At 42.5% G+C, this 20,073-nt stretch overlaps 2 protein-coding genes across 2 annotated transcripts in view; both read left to right on the top strand.

The window, feature by feature from the left end:
• The window catches only part of Dhtkd1 (dehydrogenase E1 and transketolase domain containing 1), a 47,880-nt gene extending 35,238 nt beyond the window's left edge, over positions 1 to 12,642 (top strand). Inside the window, exons 13-17 of the mRNA XM_021215798.2 lie at positions 5,519 to 5,683; positions 6,834 to 6,916; positions 7,352 to 7,521; positions 9,902 to 9,987; positions 11,171 to 12,642. Of these exons, the coding sequence (XP_021071457.1) occupies positions 5,519 to 5,683; positions 6,834 to 6,916; positions 7,352 to 7,521; positions 9,902 to 9,987; positions 11,171 to 11,275 (609 nt within the window). The 3' untranslated portion in view covers positions 11,276 to 12,642. The remainder of the gene's footprint in view (positions 1 to 5,518; positions 5,684 to 6,833; positions 6,917 to 7,351; positions 7,522 to 9,901; positions 9,988 to 11,170) is intronic.
• Positions 12,643 to 14,192: 1,550 nt separating this feature from the next.
• Positions 14,193 to 20,073, top strand: part of Sec61a2 (SEC61 translocon alpha 2 subunit) — a 24,654-nt gene continuing 18,773 nt past the window's right edge. The window contains exons 1-3 of the mRNA XM_021215203.2: positions 14,193 to 14,367; positions 16,055 to 16,122; positions 18,078 to 18,143. Of these exons, the coding sequence (XP_021070862.1) occupies positions 14,361 to 14,367; positions 16,055 to 16,122; positions 18,078 to 18,143 (141 nt within the window). The 5' untranslated portion in view covers positions 14,193 to 14,360. The remainder of the gene's footprint in view (positions 14,368 to 16,054; positions 16,123 to 18,077; positions 18,144 to 20,073) is intronic.

The following is a 20,073-nucleotide window of genomic DNA, read 5'->3' as shown; positions in this document are numbered from 1 at the left end:
AAAAAAAAAAAAAAAAAAAGAACCACCCAAGAACGAGCTAGACAGGTAGAAAGTTGTGATCAGAAAGGAGGATGCACAGAAGTGAGCTTATGGAGACAACCCTGTTGATTATACCAAGGATATTATCTGTGCTACAATCCAGCTGTGCTTTCTCAAAAATTCATGCACTGGATTATACCCCCTCGCCCACAAGCAGGCGATGGGATTCGGTGAGGCTTCTGGTACGGGATGAAGTCCTAACGGTGGGGCTCTTAGGGTTGGGAATGTCTTAAGTAAAGCTCTCCCTAGCTGCTTACCAGCCATCCCCACAGTGAGAGGACGCTGAGGAGACCATGAGTGAATCAGAGAGAGGGCCCTGCTCAGACACCAAGTTTACTGGATGATCTTGGACTTCCCAGCCTCATAAATGTGAGAGATAAATTTGGTGTTCTTCAGTAACCTGGATTTAGGAATGGTCGAATGCCTCTGTTGCTTAAGAAACTGGCCAGGTGAGAGGCTGTGTGATCCTCTTTGTAAACCAGGAAGAAAAGAGAAGAAAAGAAAGAAAATCTTTTACATAGGCAATACACGCAGTCAAACATGCATTGGGGCCCAAGCACCTGTCTCACCAGCTCCACAAGTGTTCACGCATACTTACATCCATAGACAAATACTTACCCATGTATGTAATATACGGACATATAAACTGACATATACATATATACATTTGGATGGATGGGGCAGAGCCCCACCCAAAGCCACCATCTTATTTCTTTTTTCTGCCTTTTTTATACCTTCTTAGACAAAAGTTCCTTAGAAAATTACCTTACACCGGGCGTGGTGGCACACACCTTTAATCCCAGCACTCCTCCTGAGGCAGAGGCAGGTGGATTTCTGAGTTCGAGGCCAGCCTGGTCTACAAAGTGAGTTCCAGGACAGCCAGAGCTATACAGAGAAATCCTGTCTCAAAAAAACAAAAACAAACAAAACAAAACAAAAAAAAAAAAAGAAAAGAAAATTACCTTACACAAAAGGGGAGTTGCAGAAGCTGTTGATAGTCAGTACAAAGCCGTGTTTCAGTCTATAAGGTCATTCTAAGTTCAAAGCAGCAGTTTCACACGGCCTTGCTTTATCATAGTGCACACCTGTGGCCTCCTCCTTGGAGCTGACCTAGAAGGAATGTGCTTCCTCCATCACAGATCTGTCCCAAACCTCTTCCTCTTCTTAGTGTAATTGTGAAAGCTCACTGTATTCCCTACTATGTAGCCTTTACTTACTGTTCTATGAGGAGTGGGCACATTCTGTTCTTAATTCTAACTATATTATATCCTTTTGACAAAACAACTAAAGCTATCTCTTAAAACTTTCTTCCTAAATTTATTTGAATCAAATCAGGAATTCTATAAAATCATCAATTCATCTAAACAGCATTAATTCGTGAAAGTTCATCTTTATGTTGATGTGCAGCAAGACTGCTTGCTCAGTAGGGTGGGCTGATGTTACATAGCCCAGGAATCCGTAGGCTGTGTGACAGTGAAGGAAAGGCACAGCAAGAAGCCATCCTGGGATGAAGTGTCTGTCCATGGACCTTATGTTCTTAAAGCTCACTCACCCATGGTAGGCCATGCAGAAATGGTGGGTCACTCCAGGAAAGTCACATGTTAGCCTCAGCCTTTCCTAGACAGCTCCTGATACTGGGCTATATGAAACCCAGTGTTAAAAAAACAATGTAAGGCCGGGCATGGTGGCGCACGCCTTTAATCCCAGCACTCGGGAGGCAGAGGCAGGTGGATTTCTGAGTTCGAGGCCAGCCTGGTCTACAGAGTGAGTTCCAGGACAGCCAAGGCTATACAGAGAAACCCTGTCTCGAAAAAAAAAAAAAATGTAAAAAGTATTACCAGTTTTATGGCATTGAACCTTCAGGGGCCTTTCTCATTCATACCACCACAGACTATTAGTGGCCCCATATTCACAGACCAGTAGTGGTCCATGGCTTAGAGCAGTAACTAACATTGACAGCAAGTGAGCAAAGGACAGAGGTTAGCTTAAAAATTGAGTTATTTACTTTTATTTTATGTGTGTGGGTGTTTTGTGTGTGCATGTTTGTGAACCACATACATGCAATGCCTGCAGAAGCCAGAAGAAGGCACTACATCTCTTGGAACTAGAATTACAGATTGTTGTGAGCCACCATGAGAGTGCTGAGAATTCACCTCAACCCTCAGTGTTTTTGTTTAAACGTTGAGTGTCGAGAACTTTATCCAGGAGGGTGTGGCAGCTCCTTCTTTACAATAACTGACACTTGTAGCTGGGCATGGTGGCACAGGTCTTTGTACTCACAGGAAGCAGAGGCAGGGAATTGGGCTAGCCAACTTCTACAGACAGGACAGCCAGGGCTACACAGGGAAACTTGGTCTTGAAAAACAAATAAACAAATTAGCAGATGTAGGTTTGTGTGTGTGTTTGTTGCCATTATTTCATCTGCTGTCACTATGGTTACCTCAAGGCCTTTGTTATATTGTTAATTTTATTTTCACCCCTGCAAAAAAAAGCTGCCTGCAGCAGCAAGTGCCTTGGAAGCATTTTGCTCCCAGTATGAGTGCCTGCTTATTCCTTCTGCTTTCATTGACTTTGTGCCAAGCTCCAAGCTCTCCGTGCCTTTTATATTCTCTGCCCTGTCTGTTCTTAACGTTTATTATCTTTTTTTTTTTTTTTTTTTGCCCCGACTGTCCTGGAACTCACTTTGTAGACCAGGCTGGCCCTGAACTCAGAAATCTGCCTGCCTCTGCCTCCTGAGTGCTGGGATTAAGGGCGTGTGCCCGGCTCACATTTATTATCTTTTAACTTAAAAAATATTCATTTTTATTTTCTGTATATGCACGTTTGCCTGCATGTCTGCATGTGTACCAGGTGCTCGCTTGGTGTCTATGGAGGTCACAGAAGGCCACAGATCCCCTGAAGTGGAGTTGGAGGTGGTTGTTAGCCGCCATGTGGGTGCTGGAAACTAGAGCTTGGTCCTGTGAAGCAGCAGCGAGTGCCCTTAGCCCACAGGGCACCGCTGCAGCCCAGTGTTCTTAGTACTTCTTGTTCACTTAACACCTCTGTGGTTTCAGAGTAGAGCTCTCTGTTTGTTTTCTTAGCTTTACGCCCTTCTCCCTTGTCCGACTTTGTTCTCTTCTGTTCTTTTGGAACTCTGTCTTGGGCTGGGGATGTAGCTCCGGGGTCGGAGTACCCGCCTGTCTGTCATGCGTGGAAGCCCTGGCAGTCCCTGTGCTGAACAAAACCAGGCGTGGCTGCATGGCCTGTGCCTGTAATCCCAGCACTTGCAAGGTGGAGGCAGGAGAGTCAGACATGCAAGGCCATCCTCAGCTTCGAGTGAGTTTGAGGCTAGCCTGAGCTCTATGAGACTCTGTCTCATTCCCCCCAAAACCAAGCAGCAGCAACAACGACGACGACCACCCCAACAGCAAACCAGACTCCGACCTTGGCATGCGTGCCGCCTTACCTTCTCTCCTCCTCCGGCATTAGGTGACTTGGCTGCACGGTATTTGTGTCATCCCGATGCCTTTTCATTTCATCTTGTCTTTGCTTGTTGAGACCTCTTCAAAGACCTTCTGTGTTTCCCAGTGGGAAGTGAGTGACTCTGTATGTATGCTGCACACTGGGCACCGCCACATTCTCTTGGTTGAGGACAGGGCTCCAGCATTTGGATCCTAGTGATAGAACAGGGAAAGAACTCTGCTAGGCTGGGTGGTCTTCTGAGAGTCAGTCATTGCCCACGAGCTTTCCGTATCCGCGATGGACATCACTCCCTTAGGGCTCTACCGTAGGTGCTTCTTCCTCTACTGTAGCAGATGCCAGCTTTGATTGTTCCCCACATGCTCCTTCCTGCCTTTCTTCTGAGATCCTAGGATTATTTTTTTTTAAATAACATTTTATTAGATATTTTCTTCATTTACAATTCAAATGCTATCCCAAAAGTCCCTTATACCTTCCCCCCGCCCCTGCTCCCCTACCCACCCACTCCCACTTCTTGGCCCTGGCATTCCCCTGTGCTGGGGCATATAAAGTTTGCAAGACCAAGGGGCCTCTCTTCCCAATGATGGCTGACTAGGCCATCTTCTGCTACATATGCAGCTAGAGACACGAGCTCAGGGGGTACTGCTTAGTTCATATTGTTGTTCCACCTATAGGGTTGCAGGCCCCTTCAGCTCCTTGGGTACTTTCTCTAGCTCCTCCACTGGGGACCCTGTGTTCCATCCGATAGCTGACTGTGAGCATCCGCTTCTGTGTTTGCCAGGCACTGGCATAGCCTCACAAGAGTCAGCTATATCAGGGTCCTGTTGGCAAAATCTTGCTGGCATATGCAATTGTGTCTGCCTTTGGTGGTTGATTATGGGATGGATCCCTGGGTGGGGCAGTCTCTGCATGGTCCTTCCTTCTGTCTCACCTCGTTAGGATTCTTTAAAATCCAGTTTCCATCCCTGCACTGCCTCTAAATTAGAGACAGGAGCCAGCATGATTACTTTTATTGCTCTCAATTTTTTAACATAAATCATAATTTTTTTTGACATTCTCATGTAGCCAAGGTTGGCCTTGAACTTCCAACCCTCCTATCTCCCTCCAGCCTTTGATTTTGTTTTTTCAGGAGAGTAAGATTCTGACGGTGTTCTCACCTGCCTTCATAATCTGACAGTAACCAGAATATTTATTCGGGGTGTGTGTGTGATAATTTAATATAAGCTTAATCACAGGCTTTAAGAGAAGGGGAGAGAGGCTGGCGAGATGGCTCAGCAGGTAAGAGCACACTGACTGCTCTTCCGAAGGTCCTGAGTTCAAATCCCAGGAACCACATGGTGGCTCACAACCACCCGTAATGAGATCTGAAGTCAGTTACAGTGTACCTATGTATAATAATAAATAAAAGCTTTAAAAAAGAGAGAGAGAAGGGGAGAGGCAGTCGGAAGAAAGTAAGACACAGAACAAGCATACTGAATAATGATAGCTTTTATCTTTACCCAGGGGGAGGAAGAAAATAGAGGAATGTTACATGCAAAGGACAGAGAATCCCTCCCTCCCTCCCCATCTCTCTCTCTCTCTCTCTCTCTCTCTCTCTCTCTCTCTCTCTCTCTCTCTCTCTCGACAGGGTTTCACGTGGCCTGAATTCAGTATTTGCTGAGGATAACCTTGAATATCTGATTCTTTTGCCTCTCCCCATGTGTGGGTGCTGGCTGCTCAAGAGAAAATCTCTGGGATAGGTTTTTAAAAAGTCCCCCAGATGTCTCCCCCAAATGTCTCCCCCAAACAGCCTTGTCTGGACATTGGTGTTAGAAATGGGTAGATGGGGACGTCCCTCTGTCTCTACTGTGGTTAATACCTTATAGGTCAAGGGAAATTCCTGTTAGTACTTTTCTGTTACATAATGAAGAGAAATATCTTTATTAACTGAGAATACACGTGCTTCCCTTTGGCTAGTGTGCTTGTTTGGGGCTGAATTAGATGATCTCAGGATGCCTGTGCTCTCTTCCCATCCATCTAGATGTGCGATAGTGTGGAAGAAGGAGTGGACAGCGACACTGTGAACATGTTTGTGGTACACCCGACCACCCCTGCTCAGTACTTCCACTTGCTGAGAAGGCAGATGATCCGGAACTTCAGAAAACCTCTCATTGTTGCATCTCCAAAAATGTTACTCAGGTACCCTGTAAGTAGAAAGAGCCCACTCAAAATGTTACTCAGGTACCCTCTGAGTACAAAAAGCCCTCTCACGAGGTTTCTTCTTTGTCAGTTTTGTATTCTATTTTCTCTGTATTCTGTATTTAACCTATTTAAGTTTTATTTGTGCTCTCTCTCTCACTCTGTGTGTGTGTGCATGTCTGTGTGTGCGTATATGTCTGTGTGCACACTATGTGTATGCAGGTGCCCATACAGTTAGGAAGAAGTGTCAGATCCCCTGGATCTGGACTTAAAGGTGGTTGTGAGCCAGGCAGTGTGGGTTCTGGGACTTGAGCTCTGGTCCTTGGAAGAACAGCAAGCGTTCTTGACTTCTGAGCTCTCTCTCAATCCCAAGCAGCTATTTTGTGGCTTTCTATGTGGTTCCTTCCAATAGTCTCAGGATTCTATTTTTTTTTTTAAAGATTTATTTATTTATTTTATATAAATACACTGTACTTATATAAAATGTGTTCAGAAATCCCAGAAGAGGGCATCAGATCTCATTAGGGATGGCTGTGAACCATCATGTGGTTGCTGGGATTTGAACTCACGACCTTTGGAAGAGCAGTCAGTGCTCTTAACCGCTGAGCCATCTCTCCAGCCCTAGTCTCAGGATTCTTGAAACATCACATGAAATTCAAGAAAAGTCATACAGTCTCTTTAGGAAAGTGTATGTGTGTGTTTGTGTGTGTGTCTCTGTGTTCTTTTTTTTGCTTTTTCTAGAAGGAGTCTTTGATATAAAATTTTGAAATATAAGCCTTGAAGAAGCCAAGTCAAAATGTAAAATTATTACAATGGTCAGCTTCTGGGTGCAGAAGCAGAGGCAGGGGATCTCTGTGACTTAAAGGCAAGCGTAGTCTACATAGCGAGTTCCAGGCCATCCTGAGTTGTGTAGTCAGATTCCGTCTCAGAAAATAAAACAAAGAAAAACACTGCGTTATTATACAGACTAGTCAAGCTCTTATCATTGTTTTTTAAATATATACAGAATTGTATCTTGGAGAACCCTGTATTAGTGTGCATGCTTAAGTGCAGTTCCATGCCAGAGTTCTGGAGCTGCCCTTAGAAGGCCTGCTCTAAGTTATAGCTGTAGCTCTTCTCCATTCATTGATATGACCTTGCTCATTTCTCTCCCTTAGGCAGCTGTGTCAACTCTTGAGGAAATGGCACCAGGAACAGCATTCAAACCTGTCATTGGTGATTCATCAGTAGACCCCAAAAAGTAATTTGATGTTTCTCTGTTTCCTACTCCCGGTAGAGGTTTTATTAAGTGAGCAAAATTTCTTATATCATATAAGTTTTTCTTTTGTGCATGCATGTGTGTACATATGAGTGCCCTTGAGTTTTTGTGTATGCACATGTGTGTGTGTGTGTGTGTGTGTGTGTGCACGTGGGGGGACTGAATACACCAACTTACTACGCTAGGCAATCACTATACCACTGAGCTACATCATACACAGCCCCTCTCCATAGAGGCATGCATTAAGGGGGCAGATGTCACGGAAGGAGAGCTGCCTGCCTCAGCAGGTGACTGAGCTCACCAGCAGAGCCCCAAGCAACTTTATCTGCAACACATTGAAATCCAGTCTTCCCTTTCTCCTGACACAGTTCTTAAGGATGCTTCTCTCCACACCAATGCCTGCTTTGTCCCCAACAGGGTTAAAACCCTCATATTCTGTTCCGGCAAACATTTTTACGCCCTGCTGAAGCAAAGAGAGTCTCTGGGGACTAAGAAACAGGATTTTGCCATCATTCGACTAGAAGAACTCTGCCCTTTCCCGCTGGATGCATTACAACAAGAGATGGGCAAATATAAACACGTTCGAGGTAAAGCCTTGCTCCTTTAGGGGCCCTTGCTTTACAGATACCTGAAACTGTTTAAGGTGCAAAGACGGGATGTGAGAGGTACCAGAAGGTCAAATCTCATGAGATCTGAGGACGTGCTATAGATGACCACTGGGGCCATGGCTCTCTTGAGGTCCCACCAGGGTTCCCGCTATCATCTAAGCATGTCTTGAATTAGTGGGTCATATGATGTGATATCATATGCTGTGCCATCATATGTGATAATTGCAATATGATTGTACTTCTGGTACTTAGGATTGGAAAATTTGGTATCTGTAGGCACCTTGTGGAAACTAAGGGACTCCAGAGCTAAGTGTAAATGTAGGCTTGGTTAGATGAAAAGTTTTTAGCTATGTCATCAAAAGTTGGACTTAGCATAAAAAACTTGAGTTGTAAAAATTCTTGCAGGGGCTGGAGGGATGGCTCAGTGGCTATGAGTAGTGACTGCTCTTCTTAAGTATCCAGCTCAGTCCCCAGCACCTGTTAATGACTATCTGAAACTGTGGTTTCAAGGGATCTGACACCCTCTTTTGGGCACGTGTGTGCTGAATAGATAGATATACATGTAAGTAAAACACCCACACACAAAAATATGTTTAAAATATAAAACAAAAACAATTCCCCCAAACAAACAAAGAAACAAAGAAACAAAGAAACAAAGAAACAAACAAACTCATAGCAAGTGCTCATGGGGATTCGAAGCGACCTTGCTCACTGCTGCTGGGTTGCAAATGATTGCAACAACTCTGCAAGATGGTTTCTTTCAGCCGGGCAGTGGTGGCTCACGCCTTTAATCCCAGCACTTGGGAGGCAGAGGCAGGAGGATTTCTGAGTTAGAGGCCAGCCTGGTCTACAGAGTGCGTTCCAGGACAGGCAGGGCTACACAGAGAAACCCTGTCTCGAAAAAGCAAGGGGAAAAAAACAAAAAACAAAAAACAAAAAACAAAAACCCGAGTTATCATGTAACCCAGAATTCCTATTGTTGGTTTACCATGAGAATGATAAGTTCACAGAAAAATCTTCATCCAAGTGCGTTAGCAGCTTTATTTATTTTTTTAAAAGCAACTTTATTTGTAATTGTCTCAAGCTGGGAACAATCAATCTGTTCTTCACCTGGGGAATGAATAAACACAGTTCCCCTGTAGCAAGAAGCATGTGTAATATCATACTTGTCAATAAAATAGGAAGGAGATACTGCATGGTATCAATCTGCAGGACCTCAAGGATGCTAAAAGCAAGCAGGCTAACACTGAGCCCCAGTAATGAGCTGATGCTGTCCACAACTTGGACAAACACAAATGGATTTTGGTAACTCATGTAAGAACCAAAACTGTATGACTCCATTTATAAGGCATTTTGGTAAAGGTGAAACTGTACAGATAGAGAAAAGACTGACTGTTGCTAATGTGTGTGACTGGAAAGGGTCCTGACTACAATCAGTACGAGGAGCTGTGGAGGGTTCAGAGAACTATCTTGCATTGTGATTGCTCTTGTGAACACATGACTAGGTACTTGCCAGAAAAAAAGGGGAGGGGAGGGGGGAGGGAGAGAGAGAGAGAGAGAGAGAGAGAGAGAGAGAGAGAGAGAGAATGAGAATACAAGAATACAATAGGGGTTTAGAGAGATGGTGCAGGAGTTGAGTGTTTTCCAGTATCTGCATTGGGTGTCTCACAAGCACCTGTAATTGCAGCTCTAAGGGATGCAATAGCTCTAAGGGATGCAGTCAGTAGCTCTAAGGGATGCAGTAGCTCTAAGGGATGCAGTAGCTCTAAGGGATGCAGTAGCTCTAAGGGATGCAGTAGCTCTAAGGGATGCAGTANAGTAGCTCTAAGGGATGCAGTAGCTCTAAGGGATGCAGTAGCTCTAAGGGATGCAGTAGCTCTAAGGGATGCAGTAGCTCTAAGGGATGCAGTAGGTCTATGGGATGCAGTAGCTCTAAGGGATGCAGTAGCTCTATGGGATGCAGTAGCTCTAAGGGATGTAGTAGCTCTAAGGGATGCAATAGCTCTAAGGGATGCAGTAGCTCTATGGGATGCAGTGTCCTCTTCTGGCCTCTTTGAACACCTGCACACATGATATCCATTTACACAGACATGCATACTACACATAATAAAAATTCTAAAAATGCTAATATGTTGGAAAAGCATATATTTAACTGAAGTTGTAAATTTATCTCTTAACCATCCACCCAGCTGTTCCTCTAAACATTCTTGATATATAAGTTTGTATGAGTTAAACAATTACGATGCAAAGAAGAAATCTTTCAACTCCCAGGGAGTCAGGACTCCTCCCAGTCTCACACATTAGCAACAGTCAGTCTTTTGGTTGATTGAAAGTTGAAGTCAATTTCTTCTTTTTGCAGATGTCATCTGGAGTCAGGAGGAGCCTCAGAACATGGGTCCATGGTCTTTTGTTTCTCCAAGGTTTGAAAAACAACTGGCTTGCAGGGTGAGTGCTTACTCTTATGTCTATACTCATGCTCTCTCTCTCTGTCTCTGTCTCTGTCTCTGTCTCTGTCTCTGTCTCTGTCTCTGTCTCTGTCTCTCTCTCTGTTGTTTCTCTTGGAGTAACAACATACGGATCTCTTTGCTAGCTTGCTCATGTATTTAAAGACACAGTGAAATAAAATCTACTTTAGGCTGACCTGGATGGGGCATACTTATACTGGGAGGCTGGAGTCCCTCGAGTTTATGAGTCTGAGACCAGCTCAGGCCGCATAGTCAGACCCTGATGACATGCAAGAAGAAAAGAGAATAAAAAAGATATAGTTTTAGATTATTCCTTTGGAGGAAAACATTGAGTTTATGGAGCTGTGTTTTAGATTTTGGAATATTTGTGTGGACTTTCTTGTCTGAGGTTCCAAAAAAAAAAAAACAAAAACAAAAACAAAAACAAAAAAACTCTGAGAAGCTTCAACGCTTAACACCTTTTAGGGACTGAAATGATAATTTCAAAGTTCCAGATTTGGGAGAATGTCAGATTTTGGACTGAGGATATTCAACCTATAATATTATGCTAAAACATGTTTGCATTCCAAAAAAACAAAGCAAAGCAAACAACCCCATGAACCTTGCATGTTCCCATGTTCCCGACTCCTTCCCCAGGCTGTTTGGCACAAGCGCTAGAGAAAGATGCCGAGGAATATGTTGGGTTTGTCCTTCACCCTGGTACCAGTAACACCCAGTTAACACTGATTCCAGACGTGTTTACAGTTCTGTCAGTCTCTATGCCTATATTAATGCTGTTAGACTCCTTTATGTCTTTATTTTCCTCAGGAAAGGAAAATCAGCAAGAACAGTGGTACCTCTGCATCATTTTATTCCACGTGCATCAGAATGTAGTTCATTTGTTTAATATGAGTTCGATAGGCTCAAATCATTTTCACATGTAAATACGTCTAGTTAAGGAAACCAAATTATAGGGTTTTTTCACCTTATCATGCCTGGAATTCAGTGGTAGATTATTCCTCCTAATCTGTTCTGTTATTAAGTCTTTCTTCTTCACTTGAACAAGGTAAGTCTTTCTTCTTCACTTGAACAAGGTAACGGGGAATATGTACCTTCTTAGTGGAACAGAGCAGAACTCTGATGCACTCAAATGTCACTTGCTTTCTTCTCCGCTCCAACGACAGCTCCGTCTTGTAAGCCGACCCCCTTTGCCAGCGCCTGCGGTAGGAATTGGCACAGTGCACCAGCAGCAGCATGAAGACATTCTCTCCAAGACCTTCACTCAGTAAAGTGCTCGGAGAAAGCAGGCTCACCTGCTAAGCAACAGAAGAAAGTGCGCTCCTCCCCTCCCTCCCCTCCCCTAGCTTAGCATGGAAGTCTGCGTTCCTCTGAAGTTCTGGACTGATTTGGATAACTGAATCTGGAGTACATGGACTACACACAGGGGAACTGATTTTATAAGTACATGAAACAGACAGTAGGTTTCATGCTTTGTAGGACAAAAGTGTTTGTTATGCTTTCCTTAGATGTGAGTGAACTGGAAGAGGAGTTCATTAGGCGTTTGGGTTCTGATTCCACTGTAACTGACTGTAAATGAGCAGAGAACGTTCTCTGACCAGAACGTGGGGCTGTGTGTAGGCGGCCCCAGCACTACCTCTTAATTGGTTCAATACACATAACTTTCCTTATCTTTCCTCCTTTTTAAAGTCAGCAATATTTTCGTTTTAAATGTCATCTTAGAACCGCTCTACAAAAGGTTCCAACAGATACCAGTAAAACTAGACCATTCTGGATTCATGTTCTTTCAGGTTTGATCCATTATCCTTAAAAGTAAATGCTGTTAAATACTAACTCCTGATGGTATGGTCTTCTAGCTCTGTACCAATCCAGTCTCCTGTAGTCCAGGCTGGACTCACACTCTCTGTATAACTTAGGATGACCTTGAACTTCTGATCTTCTTATCTCTACCTCCTGAGTTCTGGAATTGCAGACTTGTGCAACCATGCCCAGTTAATGCTGGCAATGAGTATCTATTAAGAATGGTAGACAAGCTCTCTACCAACTGAGCTACAGCCCTGGCCCTTAATAGATTTTAAGTTATGAGGTATTAGCTGTTTTAAGGTGGACTTGTTTTTTTTTTTTTTTCTATTAATTTCCCCTTCCCCCATTATATTGCTACGATATTTTCTAACTTTTTAATTAACTTTGGTGTTTGATAGAGGGATTTCAGTGCCAGGTTAATCACTTTTGTCTCTAAAAGCTGCAGGTACAAATATGATATACATTTGGGCTATAAATTACATTAAGTTTTAGCCACCTTCCCAAACTTGGTACGTGGGGTTCCGTAGAGGTTGAATCTAGTGTTGGCAGCAAACCTAAATGGTAGCTATGTGATGTCCCTTGAGTTGGTTCTGAGGAGCATCTACTGTATACCATTCTGGCTTTATGACAAGTTTTTTTTTAAAAGGTGGTGGGGACATAGGAAGTGCTGGAATACATCCATTGCCTTTCCAGTTTTACCAGCAATGCTGCCATGTTTTACATCATTGATGTGTAGGCAGTCCTGGCTATAATAATAGATTCATAATGTACTTCTTTTTTTTTATTTTGATTTTTAAGATAGCTCTGGCTGGCCTAGAACTCTCTATGTAGAGCAGGCTGGTCTTGAACTCTTAGATCTCTCTGCCTCTGCCTTCTGAGTACTGGAATTAAAGGTGTGTACCACCGTGCCAGACTGTTATTTGCATTTTAGAGTAATGCTGTAGTTATTTAGCATCTTTCTAGTATTTTCCCCCTTTCTTTCTAAGATATGTCCTCTCCTTTCTGCGGCTGGGTATTAGTTCCAGTACTTTGTACTTACTGGCTCCATCACTTTAACCCTTTCCCTCCCTTTCCTTTTTGCATCCTTCAGTCCTTCTTTCTTGTATCAAGCCTTATGAATCTTGTAACTTCATACTACTTATATAAATCCATAAAGTTTCAAAGGCAAGTTTAATAAGAATAATAGTGTATATTTAAGTTAAAAAAATAATGTACCTTTATTCTCTTATCTTCTGGTTTCTTAAATTAAAAGATATTGAAACTCTAATTATAAAATAAGATGGAATTTAATAATTTAAAAATATTTTTGTCTTGCTCTTTCTAAATTTCTTCCTACACTGCATCTCACGAGTTTATTATTTCTTGTTACCGTTTTCCCTGAATGAGCCATGAAAATGTCTTCTGTCTTTTTACCTTTATCTCAAGCACATTTTGAATTGTGTTGCAGAAAGGGACATTTGAATTATTTCATATGAAACACTACTGTATTTTTTTCATCTTAAAAATGTTAGTTTTTCTTGTCTGCTGTCCATAATTATGCATGTTTAATGTTCAGTGAGAAATTTTGTAGTTAGTAAGTTGAAATATTAAAAATGAGAGAATTCTGCTTAAAATGACACACTATTCTTAGCAAAATAAAAATTTCCACCTTGTAAGAACCATTTTACTCAAATTTCTTATGTTTTTCCATATACTTCCTATTTAGGAAAATATTTTGAAATTAACTTCTCTAATTTACCTATATTAATACCTTGGAAGTTTTACTTTTTTTTTTTTTTTTTTTTTTTGGTTTTTTCGAGACAGGGTTTCTCTGTATAGCCCTGGCTGTCCTGGAACTCACTTTGTAGACCAGGCTGGAATCGAACTCAGAAATCTGCCTTATTCTGCCTCCCAAGTGCTGGAATTAAAGGCGTGTGCCACCACGACCCGGCTGTTTTACTGTTTTTAAAAAGCTTTTTTAAAAGATTTATTTCTCAGAAAGAGAGACAGACAGATAAAAGAGTTTATGCCTCTTGATGCCTTGATGTCCGTTTTGAAGATGGGGAAGTACTGAAGAGTACTTTTGTAAGCTATAGTCTGCAGTGTATTACCAGTTTTCACAAATGTCTAAGAAGTTCCAGTTAAGATGGGGCAGAAAGAAAAGGCTGGTTCTGGTAGCTCACCTCTAGGCCTTAGGGGACCAGCAGGACGCCTGGACCAGTAAACCTTACTTAGAAAACCACTCTGAAAAGGAAAACCCTTGTCCTGGAGTTGAACAACTAAGGACCGCCCACCACGGCAGGCCGCCCCGCCTCCTGGCATCCAGACCCGCCCCCGCCGCCGCGCCAACGGTGACCATAGCAACGCGGTGGACGTCCGCCAACGGCCAGGCCAGGTCTGGGGGCGGGTCTGGGAGGAGCCGAGAGCGCGTGTCACATGACTCTGTGGGCGGAGCTTGTGCGGGGACGGCCAGAGCGTGTCCCCAGCCTCAGCCGCCTGGGCCAGATTCGTGAGGAATAGAGCGGAGGCAGCTGCGAGGCCGCGGGTGCCCGCCGGGTGTGCTGAGCCGCCGCCATGGGCAGTGAGTGCGGTGGTCGGAGCGCGGACCACGAAGGCCGCGGGTCCCTTCGGGCTGTGGGCAGTGGAGTCGCTTACTCCTTGGGGTGGTCTTGGGTGCGGGGGATGCGCAGGCCTCGTTGGGGTCGCCACGGACGGCGCGAGCTGGGGACTCGCCAAGGCGCCTCTGGTCAGCGAGGCCTTGCCCGGCGGGTCACGGGGACTCAGAGGTCCCGGTTTGCTCCCCTTAGGAGGCGAAGAGCGAGGATGGCGCGGGGAGGCCATTGGCTGGGGGCGGGGGGTAGTTAGCACACTCCACGGCTTGGACCACTTGGGCTTTTTTCTGGATCTCAGGAGAATCATTAATTTTTAAATTAATATTCCTGAATCACGCTTCCTTGGTGTGTTGCGATGAATAAGTCTCCCTCATTTTTTTTTTTTAAATGTGATTCGTAGCATGTGTTTTAGGGGAGGAAAGGCGTGTGATCGGTAGCTCAGCATTTTCCTAGATTAATTCTTCCCAGTCATTCTGTAGTGTTCATTGAAAACTGTAAGTTGGTGCGCAAGGGATGGACGAGGCCTCGCATTATAAGATCCTTCCAGGGCCCTGCCCAATCACTCACCCTCATGTATTTTCACACAAATACTTTACCTAGCACTTGACATGTTTGTGTATAAAGGGATAACGTTGCGATACACCCCATTGGCTAACAGTAGATATTTAGGGGAAATTGGAAAGGAAATAAAAGAGACCCTTGGCCTTGACTTGCGAATAAAAATGGAATTCTGCAACACAGGGAGAGGCAGTACATGGCGGCACGCAACAGCGTTGTTTGAACCTGAACGCCAGTACAGTAATTCATAAACTGCCAATAAATCTCGGAGAGTCGCCTGGACTGAGATGGGAAGGAAGGGGAATGAGGCGATTCTAGGCAGTTTCCCAGTGTTGTAACCCATAGTTGTTTTTAATTGCAGGTGAATGTTTTCAGAATTTAGATTTACTTTCTAAATAGTTCAAATGTACTTGGATAACAAACATGACAATTATAAATTATCACCAAAATCAGTGACTTCCACCTTTTTGGAGTCCTGCTGGAGTAGGAGGCCGTGTCTATCCCTAAACCTTGGTTTGTCTATCATTTCCTGCAGAAGTAGCCCGGGAAAGTAGTACTTTATAATGAATGTAGCTGCCATTCTCTGATCGATTCTTGTGTGTAAACAAGTACCTTGATATGGTGACTTAGAGAATGACAACCTTGAAATGCAGCTGACTGAAATGGAGCAGGGAATGTGGAGGTTAAAAGATTGTCTGTAGGAGGTGATTCTAGCTTTTTTGATTTTGGTTTTTTTGTTGCAGTCTTTAAGCTGTTTGAGTCAGTACTCCAGCTTAAACTCATAACCCACTATACTATTCCTGCAGAAGGCAAACTGTGTTTGCTTATTTTATATATGATGATCTGATTATTTTCTGTTGTGCATATATAAAAGGGTTGGGTTTAAACCTGAAGAAGCAAAGAAGTCATGGTGCATTACTTATTTTCCTTGCACTCAACAGCTGTCTGGGAGGTTTTATCTCTTACAGACCTACTCACTTGAACTTGAGAACATCATGATTATTTAATTTGGGTGGATGTGATAAACTGCTGTTAAAAAAATTTGTTTTTGGAATCATTCAGAGATACATTTTTAAACTCTACATTTTTTTTTTACAGTCAAGTTTTTAGAAGTTATTAAACCTTTCTGTGCAGTTCTACCAGAAATTCAGAAGCCTGAAAGGAAAGTAAGTATAATATTTTAGTAATATAGCAGGTAGCAGAGTGACTTACTTTGCCAAACCACAAAGGTTGATTTACTTACCCCAACAATTTCTGGCTGTAAGTGGGAAAACCATTACCTCCTTATCTTGCAAACAAGTATAAATCTGCTTTATGTTTTGTTTTGTTGTCTTCGAGACAGGGTTTCTCTGTGTAACAGCCCTGGCTGATCTGAAACTTTCTCTGTAGACTAGGCTGGCCTTGAACTCACAGAGATCCACCTGCCTCTGCCTCCCCAGTGCTGGGATTAAAGGGGTAATTGCCTGGCCTGTTTTTAATTTTTAAGTTACATTTTTTCTTATATGTATGTGTTTGTGCCTGAGCACCACTGTACTATGGTGTACAGGTGAAGGTCAGAGGGCCACTTTTGGGAATTGATTCTTTTCTCTTTCACTGTGAGTCTCAGGGAGGGGAGGAGGGAGAGGAGACAAAGACAGAGGGACTGCAGGAGGGAGATAAAGACTAGGCATGATTCTCATTCTGTCAAAAATATTGTTCTAAGTTACACTGTTTCCTGCCCAAGTGCTTCTTGGCCTTTGTGTTAGTTACGATAGAGGTACTCCTGGGCATGTTGGTGCTTCATAGACTTTAGTGTAGGATGTGTATATGGCTAGCTAGTGGGATGATCGGATGGATAAGTTCTAATTAGTACCAACTGTTCTACATAATACATTTTGCAATTGTGGAAGTATATACCTCCCTTATTTTGATTTCTTGTTTGGAAAGAAATAGAAGGAATGTGTTTTGAAGGTAGAATAACTAAATCACATTGTTTTCAGTCACTGAGTATATCTGGAAGTAAGCTTTTTAAATTTTCCAGTTACCAGACTCTCCTCTTCTGTCCTTTCAGTTCTTAGGGAATTAATAACAAACAGAGACAGAGATTGATAAGACTTTTGTCAGACTTACTGTTTTATTTAGAAGTACTTTTAATTTTTAATGACTTGAGATGGTAGAGATGGCTACTCAGTTATATTTTAGACATCCTAAAGTGTCACTTTTCATAGTTTATGAAATGTCCCAGGATTCCTGTGTAAAATTGTTCAGTATTTCATGAAGTTCCCTTTCTGCCTGAAACTCCTGGATCTGCGGACCCTACTTTATTTTACCTCCTCTTCAGTTTCCTCTATCCTTCTACAGTGTACAGGAAACATGTCTATATTTAAATTATCTTTCTTGTGGCTGCACATAAGAGCTAGTTGGAGATACGGATTTAACTGTTACAAGCTGTACTTTAATCTTTCAAATTTAATCAGCACCAAATAGATCAAAAACCTTAGTGGAACAAGGGAATCCCGAACTATGAGAGGAAAGAGGAAAGAAAGCACTTTAGATACAGGTGGATGTAGAGACTTTCTGGATGGGACTGCGGTCACTCAGAAGATACTGCCAACAGTTGACACACAGAATTTCATGAAATTAAAAGTTTCTGCACAGGGCTGGAGAGATGGCTCAGTGGTTAAGAGCACTGCCTACTCTTCCAAAGGTCCTGAGTTCAAATTCCAGCAACCACATGGTGGCTCACAACCATCCATAATGAGATCTGACGCCCTCTTCTGGTGCATCTGAAGACAGCTACAGTGTACTTAGATATAATAATATAATAATAAATAAATCATTAAAAAAAAAATCTACCTTCATTCAAAAAAAAAGTTTCTGCACAGCAAAGGAAAAGGAGAGAGAAAAACCTTCACTAGCTGTGCATCTGACATGAAGATTCATATCTAGAATATACTAAGAACTCAGAAAACTTAAAAATAATACCTTTTGTTTTGAAAAGGAAAGACTTATGTTGGAGATGCTCGGCTGTTTGATGTGTGCCCCAATGGGAAATGGTTATGGTGCCATAATGTGGAACTTTGCTTTGAAATTGTTTTTTTCTTGGTTTTGATTGATGATTCTTTATACTTCTGTTGTACAGATTCAGTTTAGAGAGAAGGTACTATGGACTGCTATAACACTCTTCATTTTCTTAGTATGCTGTCAGGTATGTAACAAACTGCTGAGTGCATGTCTGTATTATTTTAAGGTTTTGATTAGTAAGAATTAGAAAAACTAATAAAAAATGGACTGAAATATATTGAGTGTTGCTTTTTTTGTAAGATTTATTTTTATTTGTGTGTGTGTGTGTGTGTGTGTGAGTGTGTGTGTGTGTGAGAGAGAGAGAGAGAGAAAGAGAGAGAGAGAGAGAGAGAATATGTGTAGTTGCCAATTGAGGCCAGAATTGGGTGGCAGATTTCCTGGAATTGGAGTTACAGGTAGTTGCGAGCTGCCCATTGTGGGTTCAAAGAATTGAACTTGTGTCCTATGGAAATACAGCCAGGACACCTAGTTTTTAAGTCATCTTTTCAACTCTGAGTTCCGCTGTTTTTATTTCTTTGTAGTCTGGTGATCAAATTCAGGATTTTGTGCATGCTAGGCAGGTGCTGTGTGACTGAGTTGCATTAAAGCTGAGTATTGTCATTGTCATCGTCATCGCTGTCATCATCATCGTCATCGTCATCATCGTTACTATTATTACCATGTTTTGTTTTGTTTCCAGATAGGGTTTCTCTGTGTGCAGGATTACAAAGCTGTCCTGCAACTTGCTTTGCAGATCAGGCAGGCCTCTAGGCCACCACTGCCCACTTTATTATTGTTGGATTTTTGGGTGTGGATGTATGTGCAAGTGCATGCACACATACCTCACATCTTGGCCTGTGTGTGGCGACAGAGGACAACTTGTGGGAGTTGGTTCTCTCCTTTCACCCTGTGGTTTCCAGAGATTGAATTTAGGTCAACAGGGTTGGTGGTGGCTACCTTAACCTGCTGAGCTGTTTTGCTGGTCCATGTGCTGGAGAAATTATCAGGTCATTAAAATACTTTTATTTCTGTACTTGATTTAATTTTGTTTTGCATGGTCAGGAAGAGAGTAGTTTTGTTGTTGCTGTTGTTTGTTTTTGTTTTTAAATTCAGAAAGTGCAAAGAAAAAAGCATGCATTTATACCATGTGCTTTTAACATCTCTGAAGTTGTCCTCTCATTAAAAAAAATCAACTTTAGGGAGTTATATGTACAAAGTAACATTTTTAATTGTACATTTTGAAGAATTTTGACAGATGTGTGCACCCAAGAATCTATTTAGGCTGGTACGGAACATTTTTGTTACCCTCAAGCATTCCTCGTAACTCCACTATTCAGCTAGCCTTCAGTCCTAGGCAAACTCCGATCTGCCCTTCATCACTATAATTTGTCTTTCTTAGAGTTCTGCATATATGTTGTTGTGGTGTCTAGCATCTGACTTTATAACATTTTTGAAATTTATTCATGTTGTCAGCATGCCAGTAGTTTTATTTCTGTCGTGAATATATCATAGTGCATTCACTTAGGGGTTGGACATTGGCTCATATGCTCCCTCTCTCTGTCTGTCTGTCTCTGTCTCTCTCTGTCTTTCCCTCCCTCCCTCCCTGACCCTGAAGGAGGTTTGTCTAGCTTGTATAAGCCCTACATTCAGTGTCCCCTAATAGAAGTACCCACTTCCCCGACATTTTATACTAGAAATCAATGCTGTTTCTCAGGAATGTCTCATGCCATGGCCCATTTAGGCCTTTGCGTTACCTACTTTCCCTGTGTTTATATAGTTGCTAAGCTGCTGCTTTTTGACTTTCTCACGTTTGGGCAGATCTGCCCATTGTGGGTGATTTCAGCTGAATATAAAACAAGTTCTAGCCAGTTTTCTCTAGCTTCAGGGAATGGTGGGAGGTGAGATAAGCTGAGATCAGTACATTAAATGCTTCCAGGGCTCTGCTTCGAGTTTTTCTTTCTTTCTTTTTTTCCTTCCTTCTATTTATCTTTCTTCTTCTTCTTCTTCTTCTTCTTCTTCTTCTTCTTCTTCTTCTTCTTCTTCTTCTTCTTCTTCTTCTTCTTCTTCTTCTTCTC

The sequence above is a fragment of the Mus pahari genome, chromosome 16 (genome assembly GCF_900095145.1).
Source record: "Mus pahari chromosome 16, PAHARI_EIJ_v1.1, whole genome shotgun sequence".
Lineage (NCBI taxonomy): Eukaryota > Metazoa > Chordata > Mammalia > Rodentia > Muridae > Mus > Mus pahari.
The sequence above is the reverse complement of the archived record's forward strand: the minus strand, read 5'-3'. Positions and strand labels throughout refer to the sequence as shown.